The 25,671-nt window shown below is 42.1% G+C and overlaps 1 protein-coding gene across 5 annotated transcripts in view; it reads right to left on the reverse strand.

The window, feature by feature from the left end:
- The window catches only part of pign (phosphatidylinositol glycan anchor biosynthesis, class N), a 123,108-nt gene that overhangs the window by 45,711 nt on the left and 51,726 nt on the right, over window positions 1–25,671 (reverse strand). For all 5 annotated transcript variants that reach the window (XM_080201576.1, XM_080201585.1, XM_080201567.1 and 2 more), the window contains exons 13-15: window positions 6,110–6,188; window positions 1,129–1,311; window positions 683–825 (exon numbers count right to left, since the gene is read on the reverse strand). In XM_080201576.1, the coding sequence (XP_080057702.1) occupies window positions 683–825; window positions 1,129–1,311; window positions 6,110–6,188 (405 nt within the window). The remainder of the gene's footprint in view (window positions 1–682; window positions 826–1,128; window positions 1,312–6,109; window positions 6,189–25,671) is intronic.

A 25,671-nucleotide genomic window follows, 5' to 3' on the forward strand; every position in this document is an offset into this window, starting at 1 on the left:
TCTTAACTATAGTGTCAGCATGGTGGGACCAGGACAGGTTGTTGGTGACCTGGACACCTAAAAACTTGAAGTGTCTGACCATTTCTACTTTGTCACATTGATGTAGACAGGAGCATGTTCTCCACCACACTTCCTGAAGTCAATGACTATCCCTTTCATTTTGTTGACACTGAGGGAGAGATTATTGTCGTCGCACCAGTTCACCAGATTCTCTATGCCATTAGTGTACTCTACCTCCATCATTAATGCTCTATGCCCCCTTCTGGCATTGATAAAATCTTGAAACTTTCTTTATAGTCATATAACTTTGTAATAATTTAAGTTTGTTTTTTAAATACCATGCTGCAAGTATATCTGCAGGTAAACCATTGCTTCAAATACTTGCACTCCAGTTTACCTGGCTAAAAGATATTGGCACACATATTCCACATGCAAATCTTGTGTAAACGAACTTGGTTTTAAAACAGCCATGACAAAATGTGTTAAATGTCAATCCGCACAGCATCATGCACCAAGGTACCAGAGCTGCCAACCAGCAGATATACAAAACAAAATAAACACAACAATAAGCTGCGGGAAAACAAATCTGTTCGCATTCTTCATCACAATTTTCTTTTGCATCTGTTCATTGCTATGAAGCATGAAAATTTGACAACTGAAGTCTAAGTTATTTCCCACTTACTCTTTTATTACTGCATACCACACTGGGATTGGCAGCAGGCAATAAATGTAATAGGTCCACGGGCAGCTCTGAATCAGCAGAAACAGCGTTAACGCCATGCCAGCCCCAATGAATAGTGCAGGAAGGTGATCATTGGAGGGCAGCTGTGAAACACATAAAATACAACATGGATTTACAATGGGGTAGAACAATTGCCTCTGAAATTACATAAATAAGTCAGGCGAGAAAAAGAATATACCAGGGAAGCACTGGCGTGATTACTTCTAGTGATTTGAAACAGCTACAACGTTTAACTGCTCAGAGACATTTTGAAAGCCTCCACACCCTAAAAATGATTTTCCTATTTTACAGCACTCAACATGAATTTTTTTTCTTAAATCAAAGCACCCAAGGGTTACTGCAAGTCATGGTCATTTTTCATACTCCATTGAGTACTTTTCACGTACCTTGTCCAACTTGGAGATTGGCTCACTTAGTCTCGTGTGATGTTTGACAATCAACACGAAAGCATAGGATATCCATCCCACAAATCCCAGCACCACACTAATTCCCAAGAAGACTCGGTCGTAAGTGTGATAATAAGAGAGTCCTTCCAGGGCAAGGTCTATTAACGACTTGCAAAGGCTGATCTGCAACAGAAAATAATGCGCTAAGTGGAAATTATTTCACAAATAAAAATCATAGTCCTTTGCTTGGATTATCAAACTGAATATTAATCTCATGGTATATTTATTTCTGTTCCCCATTGCCAGTCCCCGTGTGATACGCAGCAATAAAAAAGTGGGAAATAATTTAGACTTAATTGTCAAATTTGTCACGCTTCATGGCAAAGAACAGATGCAAAAAGTTGTGATGAGGAATGCAAATAGTTTTTTTTCCCCAATTTATTGTTGCCTTTATTTTTTTTAATCTACAGGCTAGCAATCATAGAAACAGGAGTAGGCCATTGAGCCCACTGGGCGTGTTCCGCCATTTTATGAGATCAAGGTTGATCTGCTTTTGGTATATTGTTGCATATCACTATTGATGCTGTGCAGATTGAGATTTAATATATTATGTTACTGTTCTTTTAAACATTTTTTTTACCCTGAATTAACTTGCACAATGCATGTAAATATTTTTCTTTAAATTGTTTGGGTAAATTGGTGTATCTTTTATTAGGTAGTTTTGCAGAATGGAACCTACAGGTATGCCTTTTAGAGCTTTTTTCTTTTTTTAAAGAAGTTACATTATTAGAAAATTATACAACTATAAAAAAAACTCCAAGATTTTACCAATGCCAGCATGGGGTAAAGGACTGCCCACTATCAAATATTCGAGTTTTGTTTCACATTAATTCTACTTCTCATTTATAAACCTTTAACAGTAAGGGAACTTAGGATATGGTGACTTTAAATAAATATGCTTCATAGCATGTGGGTATCACCACATCTGGGTATCAGCTGGATCAAAATTCATTGCCCATCCTTAATAGTCCGCAGGATACTGGTGGTGAGCTGCCTTCCTGAATTGCTGCAGTCCACGTGGTGTAGGCACACTCACATTGCTGTTAGGAAGGATGTTCCAAGATTTTGACCCAGCGATAGTGAAGGAACGGCGATATAGTTCCAAGTCAGAATAGTGTGCCCCTAGAACGGGAACTTGCTGCTGGTGGTATTTAGGGCAGGAAAGTGGAGTTGGAACTTATATATAAAAGAAATCAGCTGTGGCTCAATTAGCAATACTCTGGCCCCAGAGGCAGAAGGTTAAGAGGTCAGAGACTTGAGCACAAAAACCATGTTGGCTTTTCAGAACCTTAATTCTGCCGTGTCCACAGATGCTGCCAGACCAGCTGAATAGTTTAAGAATTTTCTGTTTTTATTCCACAAAGTATCCATTTGCAGATGTCTTGCTGAAAAGTTTACTGTGTGTGTGTGTGTGTGTGCGCACGCACGTGTGTGTCAGAAGACTGCACTGCGCCAGTGTCTTAAGCAAGAATGCGTCTTTTACACTGCGGCACGTAGCACGGTGGTTAGCACTGTTGCTTCACAGCTCCAGGGACCTAGCTTCAATTCCCGGCTTGGGTCACCGTCTGTGCGGAGTTTGTACATTTTCCTCGTGTCTGCGTGGGTTTCCTCCGGGTGCTCCGGTTTCCTCCCACAGTCTAAAGATGTGTGGGTTAGGTTGATTGGCCATGCTAAAAAAATTTCCCCTTAGTGTCCTAAGATGCGTAGGTTAGAGGGATTAGCAGGTAAATATGTAGGGATATGGGGGTAGTGCCTAGGTGGGATTGTGATCGGTGTGGACTCGATGGGCCGAATGGCCTCTTTCTGTAGGATTTCTATGACTGCTGGTGATAATTGCCCCAGTCTGCTTGCTACAGGATCTCCTATCCTCTTGCCCGCACTGATTTACAAATGCAGCGGCTGAAAAGAAAATTACTGACACTGGCACCTTGTCCTTAGGGCTCGAAGGAAGATGCAAAGCTTTGCCGCAATGATGTACCTGCAGCCTTTCTAGTAACTGTCTGTTATGAAGGGATGAATCTTGCAATACGTATTATATATATTACTGAAGTTATATTCAGCGCGTTTGAGATTTCCACCACTCTGTTGTTTAAGAAATGCTTCCTCGCATCATCCCGACATGGCCAAGCTCTCATTTTAAGGTCATGCCCTCCCATTTTAGATTCTTCTACCAGAGGAATTGGCTTCTCGCTATCTACCTAGCCAAGTCCTTTTATCATCTCAAACACCTCAATAAGATCAATAATCTTCTACACTCACAGGGTTACAAGTCCAGTCCACTCAACCTGCCCTTTGAATTTAGCCCAGTATAATTCTAACTGAGCCTTCCATAAGCAATGGTTTTCAGCACATTTTGTTAACCATTTATCTTCTATGAGCATTTTGGTTCCATTTCCAAGAATGTTTTTTTTATATAAATAAACTTAATGGCAGGTTGATACATATCCATGTTTTGACCCGTGGCTGCATATTTTGCCGATGAAATTCTCATTCTCCACAGTGACCTTACCAGTGACAAGTCTTTTTTTAAATTTATTCATAAGCCATGGGTGTTGCTGGCTGGCCAGCGTTTTCTGGCCATCCCTAATTGCCCAAGGGCAGTTGAGAGTCAAACACATTGCGATTGCTCTGGAGTCACGAGTAGGCCAGACTGGGTAAGGGTGACAGATTTCCTTCCCTAAAGTACATTAGTGAACCAGATCGGGTTTTTTTGACAATCAACAATGGTCATCAATAGATTCTTAATTCCAAATGTTTTTTTTACCGAATTCAAATTCCACCCTCTGCCATGGCGGGATTTGAACTTGGGTCCCCAGATTAGCTGAGCTTCTGGATTAATATCTAGTTATAGTACCACTAGGCCATTGCCTCCTCCTAATCTGCTCTATTTTGCAATCACAGCAGATTGGTGAGGGGACAGGTAGACACGAGGGTCAACAAATGTCTCAGCTACATTATGGGATGTTTCTGGATCCCTATTGGTTTAATCGTGGGCTATTTGGAATACAAAGACCCAAAATTATAAGGGTAGGTTACATAGACTACGCTTGTTTTCCCATGAGTATTGAAGATTAGGGGTGATCTTATTGAGTTATTTCTGATGTTACAAGGATTCGGTTGGGTATTTAGACAGAAACAATTCCTCAGGTGATAGTGTCTAGAAGAGGGGGGGGTGGGGGGGCATGACCTTAAAATGAGACCTAGGCCATTTAGGGATGATCTGAGGAACACTTCTTAAACACAAAGAATAGTAGAATGCACTTCCCCAAAAAGCTGGCTGGACAAGCTTGTTTGAAAAACTTAAAACCCACTAAGATTGAAATTGTTGTTAGGTAAGGAACTAAGACACGTGAATGATGACAGTTCCAAAGATGCGCATGTTAGATGGATTGGCCATGCTAAATTGCCCCTTAGTGTCAGGGGGACTAGCTAGTTATGGGGATAGGGCCTGGGCGGTTGGTGCAGACTCGATGAGCAGAATGGGGTATGAAAGGGATGGATAGGGTAGAAGTAGGGAGATTCTTCCTGCTTAGAAAGGATAGCAGGACTAGAGGGCACAGCCTCAAGATAAGGAAGCGGGGGGGGAGTTTAGATCGGATTTAAGGAGGAACCTCTTCACTCAAAGGGTGGTGAATCTGTGGAATTCTCTGCCTGTTGAAGTGGTGGAGGCTACCTTGCTAAATATATTTAAGTCACGGGTAGCTATGTTTTTGATAGACAAGGGAATTAAGGGTTACGGGGAGAAAGCGGGTAAGTGGAACTGATCCACTTCAGATCAGCCATGATCTTATTGAATGGCAGGGCAGGCTCGAAGGGCTAGGTGGCCTACCCCTGCTCCTATTTCTTATGTCCTTATGGCCTGCTTCTGCACTGTAGGATTCTATGAATGAAGGCAAGATATGGAGCAGCTGTGAAACTTGAGAAGCTTGTGAAGGCTGATTAGCATCCTCCTATTCCTATACCCATGTGATGGAGTTAGAGTTGCTTCTGTCTCCATGATCAGTCAGATGGTTCTTTGTCCAAGTTTATTTGTTGAAGCTGCCACTCCTTTAATAATTTTGGCCCTCTGAATACACAATCTGAATACACAATTTGTGAACAGAAAACACAATCCGCAGATGGTAAATAAAGAGGGTAAATGATAGCAACATAGAAAATAGAAGCAGAAGTAGGCTGTTTGGCCCTTCAAGCCTGCTGTACCATTCATTTTGATCGTGGCTGATCATCAAACTCAACATCCTGGTCCTGCCTTACTTCCATATCCCTTGATCCTTTTAGCCCGAGGGCTCATCAATCTCTCCTTGAAATAACACAACATTTTGGCCTCAACTACATTCTGTAGTGGTGAATTCCACAGATTCACCACTCTCTGGGTGAAGAAGTTTCTCGTCACCTCAGTCCTAGAAGGTTTACCTTTATCCTCAAACTATAACCTCTAGTTCTGGACTGAAACGAATGGTTTCATCAAGGGAGTTGAAACCATGGTTCAAAGCAAACACAACTGAATGCAGTATACTTGTGAAATAAATACAAAAGTTTGTATTTGCTTTCTTAAACCATTTCACGTAGTCCCTTGGGCAGCCAGTTTCCAGAGTAGTGTGCTCTGAGCGATAAAAAGAATGTTTGGATGAAATGGAGAGATGGCAAGCTGTTCACCAGAATATAAATATTACTTTTCTCAATGATGAAATACTTAGTATTCTCTGAAGTAGAGGCACCCAAAGGTTTGGTGAACTACACTGATAGATTCTACATTGTAATTTAGATCTGGACAGAAGCTTTTTGGGCCTCCAAAAAGAGAGTAACAATGCATTTTATTTTATATTAAAACAATAAATCAAGTGTACTTCTTATTTAAAATGGTCCTAATACTGAAACAATTTCCTAACATGAATGATTATACTTTTAATGTGATACTTACCGCTTCATCGTACTGTTGCTGCTGAATATATAAGCGGGCTTTGCGAAGCATTTCCTGCCCTTTGGAAAGGGGAAGAGGTCTATTGAAAGAAAATTAACACTAGTTTAACTTCAACTTTGCACTGGCACAAACTAGCCACTGATTTAAATCCTAATGCCATGAAAAAGGTGCAAACTAGACTTTAAACTACGTTTCTGTGTTATTTAAAGAAAAGCACATCTTTGACAAGGGTGAAACTCACAAGCGAAACATGCAAAATTACCTACTTAATCTGGTTAACCGATTGAACCAGATCAGCTCAATGCTCCAAAATGGCACTAATAGATAAAATCACTGAGATTTCAAAAATCTGGCTTAATGGACTACTCCAAATCCTTTGATATTAAAAATGGACATGGTGGTACTATTATGGACGCACAACAACAGTAGGTAGTGCCATCAATGTAATGTTACATGACATACCAGTGGAGCTTCTGAGAAGATTGATGGGAAAGTTCCAATTAAATATGGGGTTAATAAAGAGCAAGAATGTAATAATGATTCACAAGATTTGTGGAATATAGAAACGTGCTGATGATATTTGAAGATCTCCGTTCATCAACTGGGAGCCCAAATGGAAGATTGTCACTTGGATGACTAGATGAACACACTACTATACAGAGATATTGTGTTTCCTGAGTCAGTGATGGAACACTAATGAGTTAAAAGAAAACAAAAAAAAACCAGCAGCATCAAACTGTAAACCTACATGGAGTTACAGCAGGCCATGGTGCAGTGAAAGTGAAAAAAAAGCTTTTCACTCAGAGAGCATCTTTCATGACCTCAGAACATCCCAAGCTCTTTACAGCCAACTTGCACATTGCAACCTTCCACAAAGAGCAATGATCAGGTAATATGCTGATTGAGGGATATTAGCCAGGACAGCAAGAACAACTCCTCTGCTCCTCAAAATAGTGCTACTGCATCTTCCATTCCCACCTGGATTTAAAGACAACACATCCAACAGTGCAGCATTCTCCAGGACTGCACTAGATTTTGTGTGCTCAAGTCTCTGGCATGGGATGTGAACCCACAATCTTCTGACCCATAGGTAAGAATGTTTCCAAGTGAACTACAGAGAACACATTTAGAAAATGGATAGCAGCATATCATGAACAGCAACACCTCATCCCACGTCCCCCACCTTCACACTGAGGATGAAAAGGTTCACGAGGACAAATGCCCTTCCCAGGTGAATAATAATTGAATCTCCAGAACACTCCCTTGTCTACAACCACTATGAAAACAAGTTGGGTCCAAGAACCCCTTTCAAGAAAAAAGCAAATTGTCCCTTCTCCTGCAGATAAATTGTCCAATGAAGAGAAAAAACACACTATAGCACTGCTGCCTCACAGCCCCAGAGATCTGGGTTCGGTTCCAGCCCTGGGTCACTGTCTGTGTACAGTCTGCATATTCTCCCCGTGTCTGCATGAGGTTTCCTCCAGCAGTCCGAAAGATGTGCTGGTTAGGTGCACTGGGCCATGCCAAATGCTCCCTCAGCGTACCCGAACAGGTGCCAAAGTGTGGTGGACTACGGGATTTTCACAGCAACTTCATTGCACTGTTAATGTAAGCCTACTTGTGACGCTAATAAATAAACTTTAAAACTTCAAAAATACCTAGTCACAGAGAAAATAAACCCATGCAAACCACCTTCTGGCTACGGAGGAAATGTTTCATCTTGTCACTGCCCTCGTTCACAGCAGGACAAATAGCAAACTCCCCATCTCACCATCAGAAAAACACCTTGATGGAACCTTCCCATGGGGAAAAGATCTACTGGAGGTAAAACATTTTGATCGACCCTGCCTCACCCTGCTGCTGAGGAGAAAATGTTTTGATGCAACCAATGACCAAAACTGCACACCGTATTCTATGTGCAGTTAAACCATCCAACTGAAGCAAGACTTTGTCACTTCTGTACTCAAATCTTCCAGTGATAAAAACTAATATACCATTGGCTTTCCTAGTTGCTTGCTACAGATGCATGTTAGCTTTTAGTGACTTACTGGCAAGGACACCCAGGTATCATTGCACGTGTACACTTTCTAATCTCTATTTCAGAAATACTCCGCACATCTGTCCCCCCCACCAAAGTGGATTTGCTTCAATTCCTCATTACTCATAATCCCTTGGATCTCTAATTCTGATGTGTGCTCAGCTGCACATTCAATGAGTGAGGCTACCACATACCAAGCAGCCTCTATGTACAGCATTCTCAGGTGTTGCTCTTCCAGTGCCTGACACTGAACCTTAAGCTGCAGTACCTTCACGCTCAGGTCTCAGCTTGTGTCACCATTGGCCTCTTATGAATCGTACGAAGGGAAGGGAACAAATCATTAAATCCATTCAATACAATTTCCTAAAGCACAAAGGATCCAATCCAACAAGGGACAAAGCAATATTTGCTTTAGTTATTAGCAATGTACCAGTAATGGAGGTCTTGGCAACAGAGTGACATTCTCCAGGGAAAACAATGACCTAGTGGTATTATTGTTGGACCATTAATCCAGAAACTTAGCTAATGTTCTGGAGACCTGGGTTCAAATCTCACCTCGGCAGATGATGAAATTTGAATTCAATAAGAAAAACATATCTGGAATTAAGAATCTATCTACTGATGACCATGAAACGATTGTCGGAAAAACTCATCTAGCTCACTAGTGCCCTTCAGGAAAGGAAATCTGCAGCCCTTACCTGGTCTGACCTACATGTGGTTCTTAACTGCCCTCTGAAATGGCCCAGCAAGCCACGCAGTTCAAGGGCAACTAGGAATGGGCAATAAACATTGGCCAGCCAATGATGCCCATGTCCCACAAATGAGTAATAAAAAAAATTATTTTGAAGGTATGCTGTGATTCAGCACTCACTGCACCGACTGAAATTGGGCAGAATTTTACAGCCATGTTATGGAAGGGCCTGGAAAATGCAGCAAGTCATTCAAAAGTCCATTGACTTTGGCGGGATCAGAAAATCCCACCAGCAGGAAGGGCTGTAAAATTCTACCCAGAATATTCTCTAGGAAAAGAACAAACTCCTGCCACATCTAGTTCTGTCTTCAGATAGCTCATACACACACAAGTCCTGGCCCAACCCAGCATAACTAACTGTATCAACACAAAAACATTAAACAAAATCATGGGATTGAAGCTGGAACATATCCATAGACCTAGGTGATTTCCATCTCAGGGAATTAAAACAAGCAGCCTGAAAAATTGGGAATGGATTAGGTATAATCTTCCCAGACTTGCTGGATTCAAGGATAATTATAGCTGCAGATTGGATGATAGCAAAAATTATACCTTTATTCGGAAAAAATGAGATAGTAAAACCTACAGGCTCTGTATTTAATACCAGTAGTTCAAAAATTGTGAAAACCTGTCACCGAGGGCACTTGGAAAATATGAGCCGTTTCAGAAGAATCAGCAAGACATGTGAAAAGTAGGTCATGTCTAAATAACACAGTAGAGCTCTTTGACAGATGTGCGTGGAGGAAGATCAATGGGTGTCAGATACATGCATTTTCAGGTGACAGTTAATAAGGTTCCACACAAGAGATTGCCAGATAAAAAAAACGTGATGCATGAAATTGGAGGCACGGACAGGGACAGAGGGGGAGGTAGGAATAAAAGGTTTTTTGAAATATCAATCATGGGATGTCGGCGTCATCAGCAAAGTCAGCATTTATTGCCCACCCCTAATTGCCCTCAACGGAGTGGTATCCCAGCTCAGTTTCTGCTTTGCTTTATTATTGTCACATGTATTAGTATACAGTGAAAAGTATTGTTCCTTGGGTGCTATACAAAGCATACCATTCATAGAGAAGGAAAGAGAGAATACAGAATGTAGTATTACAGTCATAGCTAGGATGTAGAGAAAGATCAGCTTGATGTAAGGTAAGTCCATTCAAAAGTCTGACAGCAGCAGGGAAGTAAGTGTTCTTGAGTCGGGTGGTACTCAACCTCAGACTTTGTTTCTTTTTCCCGAAGGAAGAAGGTGGAAGAGAAAATGTGCAGGATGTGTGGGGTCCTTTATTATGCTGTCTGCTTTGCCGAGACAGTGAGAAGTGTAATCAGAGTCAATAGATGGGGGAGGCTGGTTTATGTGATTGATTGAGCTACTTTCATGACTTTTTGTACTTCCTTGCGGTCTTGGGCAGAGCAGGACCATACCAAGCTGTGATACAACATGAAAGAATGCTTTCTATGGTGCATCGGAAAAGTTCTGAGGGCAGTTAGGATTCAACCACAATGCTGTGGGTCTGGAATCACAAACAGGGCACAGCAAGTAAAGATGGCAACTTTCCTTCCCCACAGGACATTAGTGCTTTCGATTACTGGTCCAGTAACATGGGTGGCACGGTGGAACAGTGATTAGCACTGCTGTCTGACAACACCAGGGACCCGGGTTCGATTCCCAGCTTGGATCACTTGCATATTCTCACCATGTACACGTGGGTTTACTCTGGGTGATCCGGTTTCCTCCCACAGTCCAAAGATGTGCCGGTTAGGTGGATTGGCCATGTTAAATTCTCCCTTAGTATCAGGGGGACTAGCTCGGGTAAATGCATGGGGTTTTGGAGATGGGGCCTGGGTGGCACTGTCCTTCTATTCCCTCAGATTGGACAAAAGTTGCTTTCCACTTTAACTCTGTTTACACTTGGCATGGATTAAGGAATAGAGAAAAGCACGTACAAGTGTGCAGGATGATGCCAAATTAGGAGTTTTAATGAACAACCGGGCAGAGTATGGATGGATTAAATGAGTGGGTGGAATGATAGTAGGCATAGCTCAATGGGACAAACCTGCAGGGGCACACTGTCAAGCTAAGAGTCGTAGATGGGAATACAAACTAAACAGGAAAGCTAGAGTGGGGGTGGCTGAACACCACAATTTACTTTGTTCTAGCACAGAAGTCATTAAAAACTAGCTTGCTGGTCTAAAAAGTATTCACAAAACGTTCAGATAAATAAGTAACTCAGCATCACTACAGTTATGTAGAACCTTGGTGAGACTTCATTTGAATCTTCTGCAGTGGCACTTGGAGGGCAGAGACAATAATTTTAATTTGGTGCGAGGGAAAAAATATGTTTCCCGACGCCAGACGGATTGGAATTTGGTTCTCCAGACAGCCACAGTGGGTTAAAGATGGATGGAGTTTCCTGTGGAGCAACGTCAGGAGCCCCGAATGCATTCATTAGCATGTCATGAATGCTCATTAAAAGGCCAATTTGTCAGAATCACGCTCTCGCCTCCAAATTAAGTTCCTTGCTAGTGACTAATTAGAATGGGAGACACAGCCAGCAGGCTGGGGTGAGACAGGATTTGTGGTGGGGGGGAATGGAGGCAGGTAAGGACCAGAGGGCAAGTCTGAAGGACTGTCCTGTTTATCAAGAAACAGTTGAAAGCACTAAATACTACAAAGGCTTTGGAGCCCTGACAATATTTCAGCAATAGTACTTGCGCTTCAGAACTTGTTGAAGCTTGAGCCAAGCGTGCTCCAGTACAGCTACAACACTGGCATCTATCCTGCAAAGTAGAAAATCGCTCAGGTAGGTCCTGACAAAAGACAGAACAGATCCAACCTGACCAATTGCTACCCCATCAGACTACTCACGATCATCAGTAAAGTAATGGAAGGAGTCATCAACAGCGCTATCAAGAAGCACTTAATCAGCAACAACCTGCACACTGATGCTCAGTTTGGGTTCTGCCAGGGTCACTCAGCTTATGATCTCATTACAGCCTTCATTCAAACATGGACCAAAAAATACTGAACTTCAGAGATGAGGCAAGAGTGACAGCCCTGGACATCAAGGCAAGCATTTGACCAAGTGTGGCATCAAGGAGCCAGAGCAAAATTGGAGTCAATGGAAATCAGATGCAAAACACTCCACTGATTAGAATCATGCCTGGCACAAAGGAAGACGGTTGTGGTTGTTGGAGTCAATCATCTCAGTTCCAAGACACCATTGCAGGAGTTTCTCAGGACAGTGTCATAGGCCTAACCAACTTCAGCTGCTTCATCAGTGGCCTTCCTTCCATTGTAAGGTCAGAAGTGGGAAAGTTCACGAATGATTGCGCAATGTTAAGCGTCATTCGTGAATCCTCAGATAGTGAAGCAGTCCACATCCAAGTGCAGCAAGACCTGGACAATATCCAGCGTTGGGCTGACAAAGGGCAAGTAATATTTGCACCACACAAGCGCTGGGGCAATGATCATCTAAAACAAGAATCTAAATATTGCACCTTCACATTCAATGGCATCAACATCCTGGTGGTTATCCTTGACTAGAATCTGAACTGCACTCTACCTTTCTCTCTTAAGTATCTCCCTTCACCCAAATACTGCACAGATCTGGACTTCCACATGAAGCCTTTGCTGAACTAAAAACTGAGAAAATGTAAGTGACACAGTATTACAAATCTAGAATTTATATCAAATGCAATTTTCTTTCTCAAGTGTTTATAAAGTGCAAGATTCTCCCCGTGGAAGGCAGGTCCAGTGATACAGAAAATTTCAGAACTGAATTACAAACTGTCCTAAGAATTTCTTTCATTGTGCGATTTTAAGATGTTTCCTGGCAGAGTATAAAGACTGGAATGTGTACATTTGAGAGTTTAATACAGTCTGTCTCTCTTGAAGAAGCACTCTATTAACACCAACAACAATAAAAAAAACTCTTGTTAATTTTAGTTTGGTCTTGAAGTCTGGCATGAAAGTAGCCATTTCTGTTAAGTTAGCAAAATTGTGCAACGGAACATGCAATATTCTTGAAACAATCTGCTATTTACCTCTAATGAGCTATACTGTGAGTTTCAAAAAATGTAAACTGTAATTTCACAGCACTGTTAAATCATATAACTGCATCCACATTACTGCCACCGAGACAGGATGTCAGCAGATTCTCTTCACGGTGCCACACTTGGTTCTCAATTCCAATCAAGTGCAGACAGCCTCTCTGGAAAGTTCAATTTACACTTCAGTGCAAGTCTGATGAGGAGCTAGTTCCATGTCACATGCTTACAAAGTAGACAAGTGCTAAAATATGGCATTTTACAGTCCTCCCTCCTCTGGATTATTAACCAGTAACTGTCTCCAGTGACAAAGAAGAAAATGCTGGAAAATCTCAGCAGGTCTGACAGCATCCATGGCGAGAGAATAGAGCCAACATTTCGAGTCTGGATGACCTTTCGCCAGAGCCCTGCTCTGACTCGATTCTCACTCTACAGATGCTGTCAGACCTGCTGAGATTTTCCAGCATTTTCTGTTTTATGTTTCAGATGCCAAGATCCACAGTGTTTTGTCTTTATCTTACTGTCTGAGGTGGCCAATTTTGGCACACAACTCCTCTGAACCATTCCAGTATTCCCCCCCTCCACGGGTCAACCATAAAAAGAGGAAACAGCTGATATCAACATTTGCAGATAGTAAAATAAGGTGCTTTCATCTTGATGAAATGCCAACAATGACAAATGTGTGGCTTTCCTGCTACTGATGGCAATCTGGAAGATAAATGTCCTAATCTCAGAACTACGACAGTAGCAGAAACTCTGATGATTATGGCTCTTGCAAACTGCTGTGAAGTTCTGGAGAGCCAACTGTTCAGAGCAGATTCAGTCAGAGAGCACTCTTACGTTGCTGTGCAAAGTAATACCATCCTGATTTGGAACTATAATCACCATTCCTGGGTCAAACTCTCGCCCTAATCGCGCTGCGGGTATATCTGGACTGCAGCAGTTCACAAAAGAGGCTCATCACCACCTTCTCAAGGGCAATTAGGAATTGGCAATAAATGCTGGCCTTGAAAGGCAATCCTCGCATCCCAAGAATGAATAAAATACAATTCAGTGGTGATGTATGCACACTGCTGCTCAGAGTCAGTTCTGTGTCGGTTCCCACACCCGCTGAGCACATCAAAATTCGCAATTGTGTTGTGACACAGAGCTCTCAGTTCTGTGACCCCAGTTTGTCGAAATAGCCAATAAAGACATTCTTGCCTTCGCTCACAGCAGCATATCAGGGTCATAGTGTCGTGGTGTCGAGAGGCTGTGCGCATCCAGAACGGACCACAGTTTGTCAAAGCAGCCTGCGGCGAACGACCGATGATTAATAAACGTGGGACAAAGTCAAATGGAAGTCATTTGAGCATAATTCTCTGAGGCTACAAGTTACAAAGCACCTCATTTCCAATAGCAAGATTAAGTACATGTAAAACAAGAAGCTACACCTGAAAATTTTAAGAATAGCTGTTAATATCTTAAAACATTTGCAACGGATCATGCACAAAACTAGTGCGGATATCTCAATAAGAAGGTTTTACACCGTACAGTGGATACAAACAAATGAAGGTAATTTTTTAAAACAGAATAAGCTCAGGTTATTCCCATTATTATGTTTACCTGTGGAGTGTGGAAAAAGAGAACTAGAATAACAACTTATATTTATATAGCACCTTTAATGTAATAAAACATCCTAGAGTGGTTCAGTGGTTAGCAATGCTGCTTCATGGTACCAGGGGCTCAGGTTCGATTCCTGGCTTGGGTCACTGTCTGTGTGGAGTCTGCATGTTCACCCCATGTCTGTGTGGGTTTCCTCTGGGTGCTCCAGATTCCTCCCACAGTCCGAAAGGCGTGCTGGTTAGGTGCACTGGCCATGCTAAATTCTCCCTCAGGCGCCAGAGTGTGGCAACTTGAGGATTTTCACAGTAATGTTATTGATTTGATTTATTATTGTCACATGTATTAGTATACAGTGCGCTGTACAGACAAAGCATACCATTCATAGAGAAGGAAAGGAGAGAGTGCGGAATGTAGTGTTACAATTATAGCTAGGGTATAGAGAAAGATCAACTTAATGTGAGGTAGGTCCATTCAAAAGTCTGATGGCAGCAGGAAAGAAGCTGTTCTTGAGTCGATTGGTATGTGAACTCAGACTTTTGTATCTTTCTCCTCGACGGGTGAAGGTGGAAGAGACAATGTGCGGGGTGCACGGGGCTGCTTTGCCGAGGCAGCGGGAACTGTAGGCAGAGCCAGTGGATGGGAGGCTGGCTTGCATGATGGATTGGGCTACATTCACGACCTTTTGTAGTTTCTTGTGATCTTGGTCAGAGCAGGAGCCCATACCAAGCTGTGATGCAACCAGAAAGTATATTTTCTATGGTGCATCTGCAAAAGTTGGTGAGAGTTGTAGCTGACATGCCAAATTTTCTTAGTCTTCTGAGAAAGTAAAGGCAGTGTTGATGGAGGCCTAGCTGTGACACTAATAAATAAGCTTAAATTAAATAAAAAAACTAAACTTAAGGTGTTTCACAGGAGTGCCCTACAAGGAGGAAAAAGGTAGAAAGGTGGTAGTGTGCAGGGAGCAATTCAAACCCTGGCAATTTGAAGGCACAGCCACCAATAGATGAATGATTAAAATTGGAGATGCTTAAGAGGCCAGAATTTGGGAAGCACAAAATCTCATCAGGATATAAGGCTGGAGGAAATGAGGGAGAAAGGGATAAGGGGTGAAGCCATGGAGTGATTCAAAAACAAGGGTGAGGTTATTCAAATCAAGATGTTGCTTTACTGGAAGCCAATGTGGGGCAGCAAAGTGTAATGCAAGTTAGGAGAGGGGCAGCAGAGGTTTGGATGACTTTACATTTTAGAATGTGATAGACCACTCTAGAGGTAACAAGAGACAAGAATGAGGGTTTCAGCGGCAGATGAGGGCAAACTGGGTGATGTTATTCAGGAAGAGATAAGCTGTCTTAGACTTTAAGCAAATGTGAAAATGATCATTCTTAAAAGTGCGATGATACTCCTTACTAGTAAATATTCCTTTGACTTTAACACCCCCACCCTAGTCTAGTATAAATCCAAATTGAGCAGGTGAATTATACACTGCTGCCCTGCTGTGATCTGGCTGGCAACAGTTTTAAATTGAAGACAGAAAGGAAACCAGCCAGCAGGGGCCCCTCAATATATGCATACAATCTATTATACAGAACAGTTTAGCAACACAGGAGGCCATTCAGTCCTTTGAGATTACACCAGCTCTTTCAAAGAACAATTCAATTTAGTCCAAAAGCAAAATACTGCTGATGCTGCAAATTGAAAAAGGTTACCCAACGTGAAACATGGGCAGGATTTTCCAGCTCCCACCCAGCCAGGATTGTCCTGCTGGGAGTCAATGGACTTACATTGGGTCCTGGAAAATTTTGGCCGTTAACTCAATTTTTTTCCCAAGGCACTGTTGGGATTTTCCTCAGCATTTCTTTCATGTTTTAATTCAAGTAGTCCCACTGATTGGTTCTTCTTCATTTTCCTTTGTCCTCAAAGAGTTATCCCATTCCCTTTGATCATCCAAAACTCTTCTGCCCTATCCTAACTCACACCAAGTCCCATCACACTGTTCTCACTGACCTACACTGGCTCCAAGCTTAGCAATGCCTCAATTTTTAAATTCCCCTCTTTGTTTTCTACTCTGCTCCGGATTACTGTGCATGCACGGCCACCGAGAATAGTCAAAACAAAGCAAGCATCTGCCTATGCTCCTATTCAGCTATTTGTTACAAACCACCTTGCTTCCAAATGGCTTCTCCTTTGGCAACATTGCCACAACAGGGAGCCCATTACCGAGGGATCATCACGGTGGGCTACAGTTCTGACACTTCCTAGTGTGCTTGTTTGGAATACCAAAGCTCTCCACCTGCAGGCTCTCATTGTATTTTGAACAAAGGAATTTGAAACAGGATTGCTCGCAATGGGTGAAAATATGAATTCACAAACAGCATTTTTTTTTGTTACGATCGCTACCAATGATCTCAACTCAGGAATCCTGTGAGTGCCAATACTGTTTATTTTTAAACATTATTATAGCATTATGAGCCACATTTCAAAATTTAAACATTGACCAAATAGCTATCAGAAAATATGGAGTTACTGTTCTGATTCTTCCAAACCATTCTGTCTCACAATAATAAAATTCACTTTGAGCTAATTCAATATTTTGCTTTTAATTCATCAAAACAGCGGACGTGCAAAGCTTTGCTGACCAGTGGTTTACTCAATACATAGACCTTTGGGCAATATACAAAATATATTTTTTAATTTTTTTAGTGAGAAGAATAAGTTGTGACATTTCCATAGAGGCAAATGATAAATATGAATACAGATGAGTTATTTAAAACAATGATGCCTTCTCTTAATAATCTATGTGTGCCTACGGCCATTACATTCTCCTTTTTCTAAGGTTTTTCAATGCTTCGGATGAGAGGGCACACACTTTGAGGAATTCCCTCAAGGCAACAGTGAAGCATATGATAACGGGGCAGTGTTGACACATTTGGCATATTAAACACTCCAGAGTTATTGAGCAAAATAACAAGGCAATGGCTAGGATTTTGTTCTCAGTAGTGAGGCAGATCACAGAATTTGGACTGGAACTTGATCGAAAATCAAGAGAGCCATTTCCGAGCAGTCCCCTCGACAGTGAATCTGGGACTTGCACCAACAGGGAAAGAAAGCGTTAATCTCCTTACTTAATCAGATGGAGGAATCGTTAATGAGCGCCGTAAAATCTGACCAGGATGTGTCAGCATAAATATTTAATTCAATATCAAATCAGGTACAGAAAGCAAAATAAAGAGAGGGAATAGAAAAGTAGGATTCAGAAGGAGAAAGGGACAGAGGAAAAAAGTAAAAAGCTTTTTGAAAAGAAAATCTCTAACAATAATTAAAAGATGAATCATCGAGACTCCACACTTGTAAAAGTTTAATTTTCAGGGCCAGAGAAATTGGTTAGCTCTAACTAAAACTAACAAGGCTATGGATCAATTGCTGGAAAATGGGGTTAGAATGGCCAGCACAGACATGATGGGCCTCTTTGCTGTAAATCTCTACAATTATTGCTTAACATGCCATTAAAAATCCACAATGCACAAAGTCCTTCATTTTTCTGGCTAGCTTTGTTGATATCTAACGCACAAATAATGCAACTTCTCAAGGACAATCAAGGATGGGCAACAAAGACTGGCCTTGCCAGTGATGCCCACCTCCCATAGAAGGATAAAAAAAACTTCATGCAAAGTCTCTTGGCGAAATACCAATACAATGGCTGGAGGAGCAGGAAAACTGAACAGCAGCTTCCTGATTTCCACGTTAAACAACGCATGTACAGTCGCCAGAAGTTACTTCCTGATTTACTCCATAACAACTGAGACTGCTACTTCTTTAGCATTAGTGCCAGCTGTGGCTCAGTTGGTAGCACACTCGCCTCTGAATCACTGGTGTTCTATGACAACTGCAGGGCTCGAACACAAGAATCAAGTGTAAGACACTCAAGCACAGTGCTGGGAGAATGCTGCATTGTCAGAGGTGCTGTTTTTTGGCTGAGATGATAAACTAAGGCTCAATTTGTTAGTTCAGGTAAATGTGAAATATTCCACAGCACTATGAAAGAGCAGGTGAGTTATGTCCATGTCCTGGCCAACATTCATCCCTGAATCAACATCAGAAGAGTAGATAATCTGGTCATTACCTAACTGTACTTTGAGGAGTTTGCGAAGCACTAGTTAACTGCTGACTTTCCCACATTACAACAGTGACTATACTTTAAAGAGTACTTGATTGTCTGCAGTTGCTCTGAGATGCTTCATGGTTGTGAAATACGCTATATAAATGCAAGTTTTTCTTTTCAGCAAAGTCTTTCCTGGTGAGAATGGCCAATTGCCAGATTCGGGTGGCAGGTCAGGTCCCAGCAGGGTGACAGCACTATATTTGCAGACTGATAATGTGCAAAACATGCACACAAGTAGCAATCCAAAATAAATACAGGATTGCACAAATCCTTTGTTATCGTGGTGACCCTGGCCCAAACCATCCACTTTATAGGAAATACAATCAGCTTCAGCAAACAGATTCACAGATAAATGTCACTAATGGGAGAATTCTAAAAGTAAACGAAGAATTTTAGACATGCACAATAAGTCAATCAGCACTGGGTTAACATTTCAGGTAGAATCATTAATGATTGAATCTACTCAAAATATTAACTTTCACCTGCTGATAAATTGGATAAAACACAACAATACTGTCACCAATCATTTACCATTCTCACAACAACTCTGAATCACGCGGAACTTTCTAAGACATTCAGAGTTAATGCTGGCATTTTGTTGACATAGTTTAAAGGTCAGTCTCAGCAATAATTAACATTTATCTAACGCTTTTACAACTTTTCCCAACGATATACGAGTGGGGTGGCACGGTGGCACAGTGGTTAGCACTGCTGCCTCACAGCGCCAGGGACCCGGGTTCAATTCCCGGCTTGACAGTGGCGTTCGGATGTTGTCACTAGATTAGTAATTTAGTGACCTAGGGTAAGATCTGGGGGCTTGGGTTCAAATCCCACCACAGCAGATGGTGAAACTTTAGGCGTAACACAATGGCACAGTGCTGCCTCACAGCACCAGGGACCCGAGTTCAATTTCCGGCTTGGGTCATTGACTGTGTGGAGTTTGCACGTTCACTCCATGTCTGCATGGGTTTCCTCCGGGTGCTCCGGTTTCCTCCCACATTCCAAAGTTGTGCAGTTTAGGTGGATTGGCTATGCTAAATTGCCCCTTAGTGTCAGGGGGACTAGCTAGGGTAAATGCATGGGTTTATGGGGATAGGGCCTGGGTGGGATTGTGGTCAGTGCAGGCTTGATGGGCCGAATGGTCTCCTTCTGCAGTGTAGGATTCTATGATTGTATGATTTACTTGGCTGTGAAATACTTAGACGATCCTGAGGTCAGGAAGGGTGCTTTATAGAGGCACATTATTTTGCTCTTTCCTAAAGTGCTTCACAGAAGCAAAACCAGAGCCCTGGTGCACGTAGAGGTTTTACTGATGATGTTGAAGAGCCCGCAAAGTCTAGAGGGGGCTTTGGAAAAATTGGGAGGGGCATAGAAATAACCTAAGATAAAAGCGAAATACTGCAGATGCAGTTTCCAAGTCAGCTCTGACAAAGGGTCATCCAAACTTGAAACACTGGCTCTATTCTCTTCCCACAGATACTGTCAGACCTGCTGAGATTTTCCAGCTGTAATAAGTTCTCGGAGGCAGAAGTCCCTTCACCAAAATCTCTTTATTTACAAGTCTGACAACAGCATACAGAGTGCTTTCAATTCGCAGTCTACACTAGGAATCCCAAAGGAACTGACACTCCCGGTTAAATACAAAGCATGAGATTCTTTGATTGGCCCATCAATTTGGCCCTTAATCAGGGACATCTTTTGATGCCAGCCAAATAAACATAACCAAATTAACTTTTAGGGCCCTCAATCAGGGAGTTCATATAAACAGGTCCACCTCAATTGCCTGATTAAAATCATTACACCAGCATTTTCTGTTTTGTTTTAGAAATAACCTAATTGGAATCACACACTTACACACAAAAATCAGAGTTTATGCCAAAGTTACAGTGACGGGGGTGAAATAAGCCCTGGGAAAACTGCTCATTTCAATAATAAAACGAGGCTCTTGCATAAAAGTGACAGAGTCATCAATGTGAGCACCAAGGGCGGAGGGCAAATCACATGGAGTGGTACTGCACTGGGGATCCACGTGGAAAATGTGCTTTAGCACTATAAGCAAACAGTGAAAGGGCAGCAGACCATGCAGAGTGGCCAAGCTTGCAGAGCAGTGGTTGGAGAGGGGCAGTAGAGTGTTGGCAGTCGACCCCTCGGGTGTCAAGGAATGAGGTGGTTATAATTTGAATAAACAATTTTGTTACTTTCACCATGTGTTGTTGACCATTCAATTATTATACTGGCAACGAGGTAAATCAGGACTACAGTCGCCTTCAAAGTTTTTAAAACAGAAATCTTTGCAGCAACAGTAAGTAAAAATAATGCACATTTTGGGAAAATTGATCCTTTTGACCCAGAGGCTGAATACTGCGTTTATTATATTGAAAGACTCCCATAATGTCATTAGCAATACATAAATAGTAGAGAGAATGTGTGAAAAGTCATTCTTCTGGCAGTATGTGGACCACAGACTTATAATCTCATTAGAAATTTAACATCCCCAGTAGCTCTGGGTAGTTTTGATTAGCTTGCAACATTGCTAAAGGATCATTATTAACCCCAGACCATCTATCAGCATGCAGTGTTTTAAGTTTAAGTCTGCTGTAGGGGACCCAAGGGAGATAATTGCAACATACATGGCAGGGCTAAGAAAATTGCAGAGGCATGTGAATTTGGACCAGCGCTAAGTATACGCTGCGAGAGAGATTAGTTTGCGGCATAAATAATAAACATACAGAAAGGGCTGCTGGCAGAGGATAAGATTTCCTTGGAGAAAGCCAGGGAAATAGCTTAGGCAACTGAGAGTGTGGAGAGAGGTGCTCTCGAGTTAAGTGAATGCATACAGGTGAGGTGCATCAGCTATGGCGCAAATCCATTACAAGTCAGAAGGGCACAGTTGAATGTGCAGAAGAGACAAGAGCAGAAATTCGCTGAGCAAGGCAGGCGGCAGAAGAGGGAAAAAAAGGGTCAACAACCCAGAAATTTTGATGAACATTATAGGTATGGGGGAGATCACCCCAGGAAAATATAAATTCTGGGATTTAATCTATCTGGCTGCAACTGAAAAAGTCACATCCAAATTACGTACCAAGCCAAACAAAATGCACCAGGCTTAAACAAAAAAAAAGACCAAGACATGGTTCAGAAGAGGAATCTAAGGTGCATCAATTGAATAATGTCAATAGGAGTAAATCCGATCCTATTGTAATAGTACCCTTGCTAAACGGGTAGCCACAAAGCACGGAAGTGTGCTTCTGTTACCATCGTAAGGGAGCAGGCATTTAAATACCTTCAAAGCAAAGTTCAACCCCTAAAGCTAAGTAGTACAACAGCTACAGCAGCTAAAAATGTTGGACCTACATCTGCGCCAGTGATTTATCAGCCCCAGTCTACTCAACTACCAATCATCGTATTTGGTGACCAGGCATTGGTAAGGATACAGAAAATCTAGTCAGGCATCCAAGCTCACGCTCTGAGATGGTGAAGCGCGGGTCCAAGCTCGCACTCTGCAGCAGTGCAGCGCAAGTCCAAGCTTCCGCAGCACCTTCTCTAGCCTCCCTGCTAAAAGCAGTTGAGCATTGGCGGTTTGACCCCCGTGGAGGAAGGTGGTTTTCATCGCCCTGCCTCGTACGAAGTTTAATTTGAATAAACAATTTTGTTACTTTCACCTGCCGAGTAGTTGTTAAGCATGGCAGTTACTACACAAACCTTTCATATTCTGATATTAACACAGACTATGAGACAGTCAGGAGGCATAGACTGCAAGCCACAATATTTCATGTTTACAGAAAGTGGGTAAAGGGAATTGCAGGCTTCCAATTAAAAAAAAATCACCCTAAGTGCTTAATAATAATTTTGTTTTCATAATGTACATAATATATAGTGGATAAAAAAAATCCAGATCTTATCTTTACAAAAGACTTTCTTCAGCAGGTCAGTCAGAAATCACTACAAAAGCAGGAAACGTTAAAACCTTGGCAACAAGAACCATATGGTCTTGACAGTGACAGCATACCCAGCCCTGCTTTCCGCAGCACCAGCTGCTTTCATGAAATCTTCATTTCACATCTTGGCCTCCAGCTCTGACAGCACAACTGCGGATTTTCTTTTCCTTGAGGTGAAATAGCAGCCACGTGACCACAGTGCTAATAGGGTTATGGTCCTGGCTCATATCTAACAAAAAACAGAGGCAACATAGCAGCTTGCCATCTGGCACTTCGATCATTGGCTTTGTCAGTGTTACCGATTCATTTAAATGTGTGCTCTCTGGTTAATGACAAGTTGCAGTCACACTTATCCCGGCTAATATTCAGGTGAAAGGCGAGAACAAATTACATTAACCTTTTCAAATGTAAATGCTGACTGCCAGCTGTGGCTCAGCAGATCGCACTCTCAACTCAGAGATAAAACTGTTGGGGGTTCAAACCCCCACTCCCGATATTTGGAGCATAAAATCTAAACTGATGCATCAATGCAACAATACTCTTGAAAAAGTCATCTCTCGATGAGACAAGTAGCCAAGGCCTTCTCTACCCTCCCTGGTAAAAGATTTCATAGCAGAGTGTGGAGTTTAATAGATAAATAGATATGTTTCTGATGAAAAACAGGATAAAGGGCAATGGGGGCCAGGCAGCAGGAGGGGCAGCACGGTGGCACAGTGGTTAGCACTGCTGCCTCACAGCGCCAGGGACCCGGGTTCGATTCCTGGCTTGGGTCACTGTCTGTGTGGAGTTTGCACATTCTCCCCATGTTTGCATGGGTTTCCTCCGGATGCTCCAGTTTCCTCCTACATTCTGAAAGATGTGCTGGTTAGAGTGCATTGACCCGAACAGATGCCAGAGTGTGGCGACTAGGGGAATTTCACAGTAACTTCATCGCAGTGTTAACATGAGCTTTACCTGTGACCAATAAATAAACTTTACAGGAAATTGGAGTTGAGACCAGGATAAAGTCAGCTATAAACATGTTAAATGGCAGAGCAGGCTTAAAAGGCTGAATTGCCTAATTTCACTCCTAATTCCTATGATATTATACATTGACACATAATACCAACAGTGACTGCATTTCAAAAGTGCTCATTGGCTGCTTTGCACTTTGGTACAGCAGGAGGACAAGAAAGGTCCAAGATAAATGCAAGACCTTTTCTTTACAAATGCCACCTGGCCATAAACAGGGACACCCAGGGCATTCTAAAGAGTGAATATTTTTTGATTTAGTAAAGAGGGAGGCAGTGGCATAGTGGTATTTTCACTGGACTAATATTCCAGAGGCCCTGGTTCGAATCCCACCATGGCAAAGGTGAAACTTGAATTGAATAAAAATCTGGAACGAAAAGTCTAATGATGTCTAACGATGACCATGAAACCACTGTCCATTGTTGTAAAACCCCATCTGCTTTAGGTAAGGAAATCTGCTATCCTGATCTAGTCTGGCCTACATGTGAGCCCAGATTAAAAAGCTGACTCATAAATGTCCCTCAAGGGCAATTAGGGATGGGTAATAAATGTTGGCTCAGTCAGCAATGCCCGCATCCAAGAATGAATTTTTAAAAACTGTCTAATTTTACTGCAATTGGGACTGCGAACCTGTGACGTTCCCTGTACACTCCTGCAAGGTTTGGGTAGGAGCACACCAGAAGGGCCAGAAATTAGGTAGGGACACAAAAACGCCTGATCTGAGCCCAAGTCAGAGTAGCCAGCCTACTGAGGATGAAGGCTCCACCAAAGAAAGGAGTCAGGCCCAGACCCAGTGGGCAACTCCTCAGAGTCAAAGATTGTGGATTCAAGTCCTGCTCCAGAGGCCTGCACAGAATCTGGGCTAACATCCCAGTTCAGCATCCATGGCGTCCATTATCCATTATCAAAGTGTCATCTTTCAGACAAGACATTAAACTCAGGCTCCCTTTCAGAAAGACATAAAAGATCGCAAAGCACCATTTTGAAGAAGAGTTAAGTCTAGTATTTTGGCTAACATTTATCTTTCAACCAACATCAAATAAAAGCAGCTTATTAGGCTCACTATCATATTATGTTTTGTGGGAGCTTGCTGTGCATCACTGGTTGCCCCATTTCTGTTTTACATCAGTGATTACACATCAACACCGGCTAGGTTCAGCACTTTGGCGCATCCAGGGATTGTAAACAATAGCTACAGGTGTATAAAAGCACTATACATTAGCACGAGGCCAGGAATGAAGAATCCCTACATCAGGAATTCAGATATCCCCATTTCTCAGAGGGGTTGGGTGTAGGATTAGTGAAGTTATATCTGGTGAGATTAGGTCAAACATGCTTGCAGAAATGGCACCTTGCTGGAATTACAGGCTGGGATTGTTGTTTGGATCACTGAACGGGGAACTGTATTACTATTTATTGAATATTACATAAATGGTGGCAATTCATTTTGTTTTTCTGAGGAATGCCTCTGCACATGCTGTGCATAACTTGGCTGCAACATTTCCTACACTGCAACAGTGACTACTCTTCAAAAGAACTTCAATAGCTGTAAAGTATGCCGGGCATTCTGAGGTCACAAACAGCACTATATTATAATAATTAAAGCATTATTAAAAATAATTAAGGACCCCACGCACTCCAGACATTCTCTCTTCCACCTTCTTTCAACGGGAAAAAGATACAAAAGTCTGAGGTCACATACCAACCAACTGAAGAACAGCTTCTTCCCTGTTGCCATCAGACTTTTGAATGGACTGAACTTACCTTAAGTTGATCTTTCTCTACACCCTAGCTATGACTGACACACCACATTCTGCACTCTCTCCTTCTCTATGAACGGTATTTTTTTCTGCATAGCGCGTAAGAAACGATAATTGAACAAACTGTCAATAATAAATCCATTTATGAAAAAGAGAATTATCAGATATGCCCTATTATTCTGCTACATCATCATTTGCATCATTAGAAATTCCTACAAAGCACAGCGGGGTGGAACTGTTGATTATACTTTGA

The sequence above is a fragment of the Carcharhinus amblyrhynchos genome, chromosome 2 (assembly GCF_965287045.1).
Source record: "Carcharhinus amblyrhynchos chromosome 2, sCarAmb.v2.hapA, whole genome shotgun sequence".
Taxonomy (NCBI): domain Eukaryota; kingdom Metazoa; phylum Chordata; class Chondrichthyes; order Carcharhiniformes; family Carcharhinidae; genus Carcharhinus; species Carcharhinus amblyrhynchos.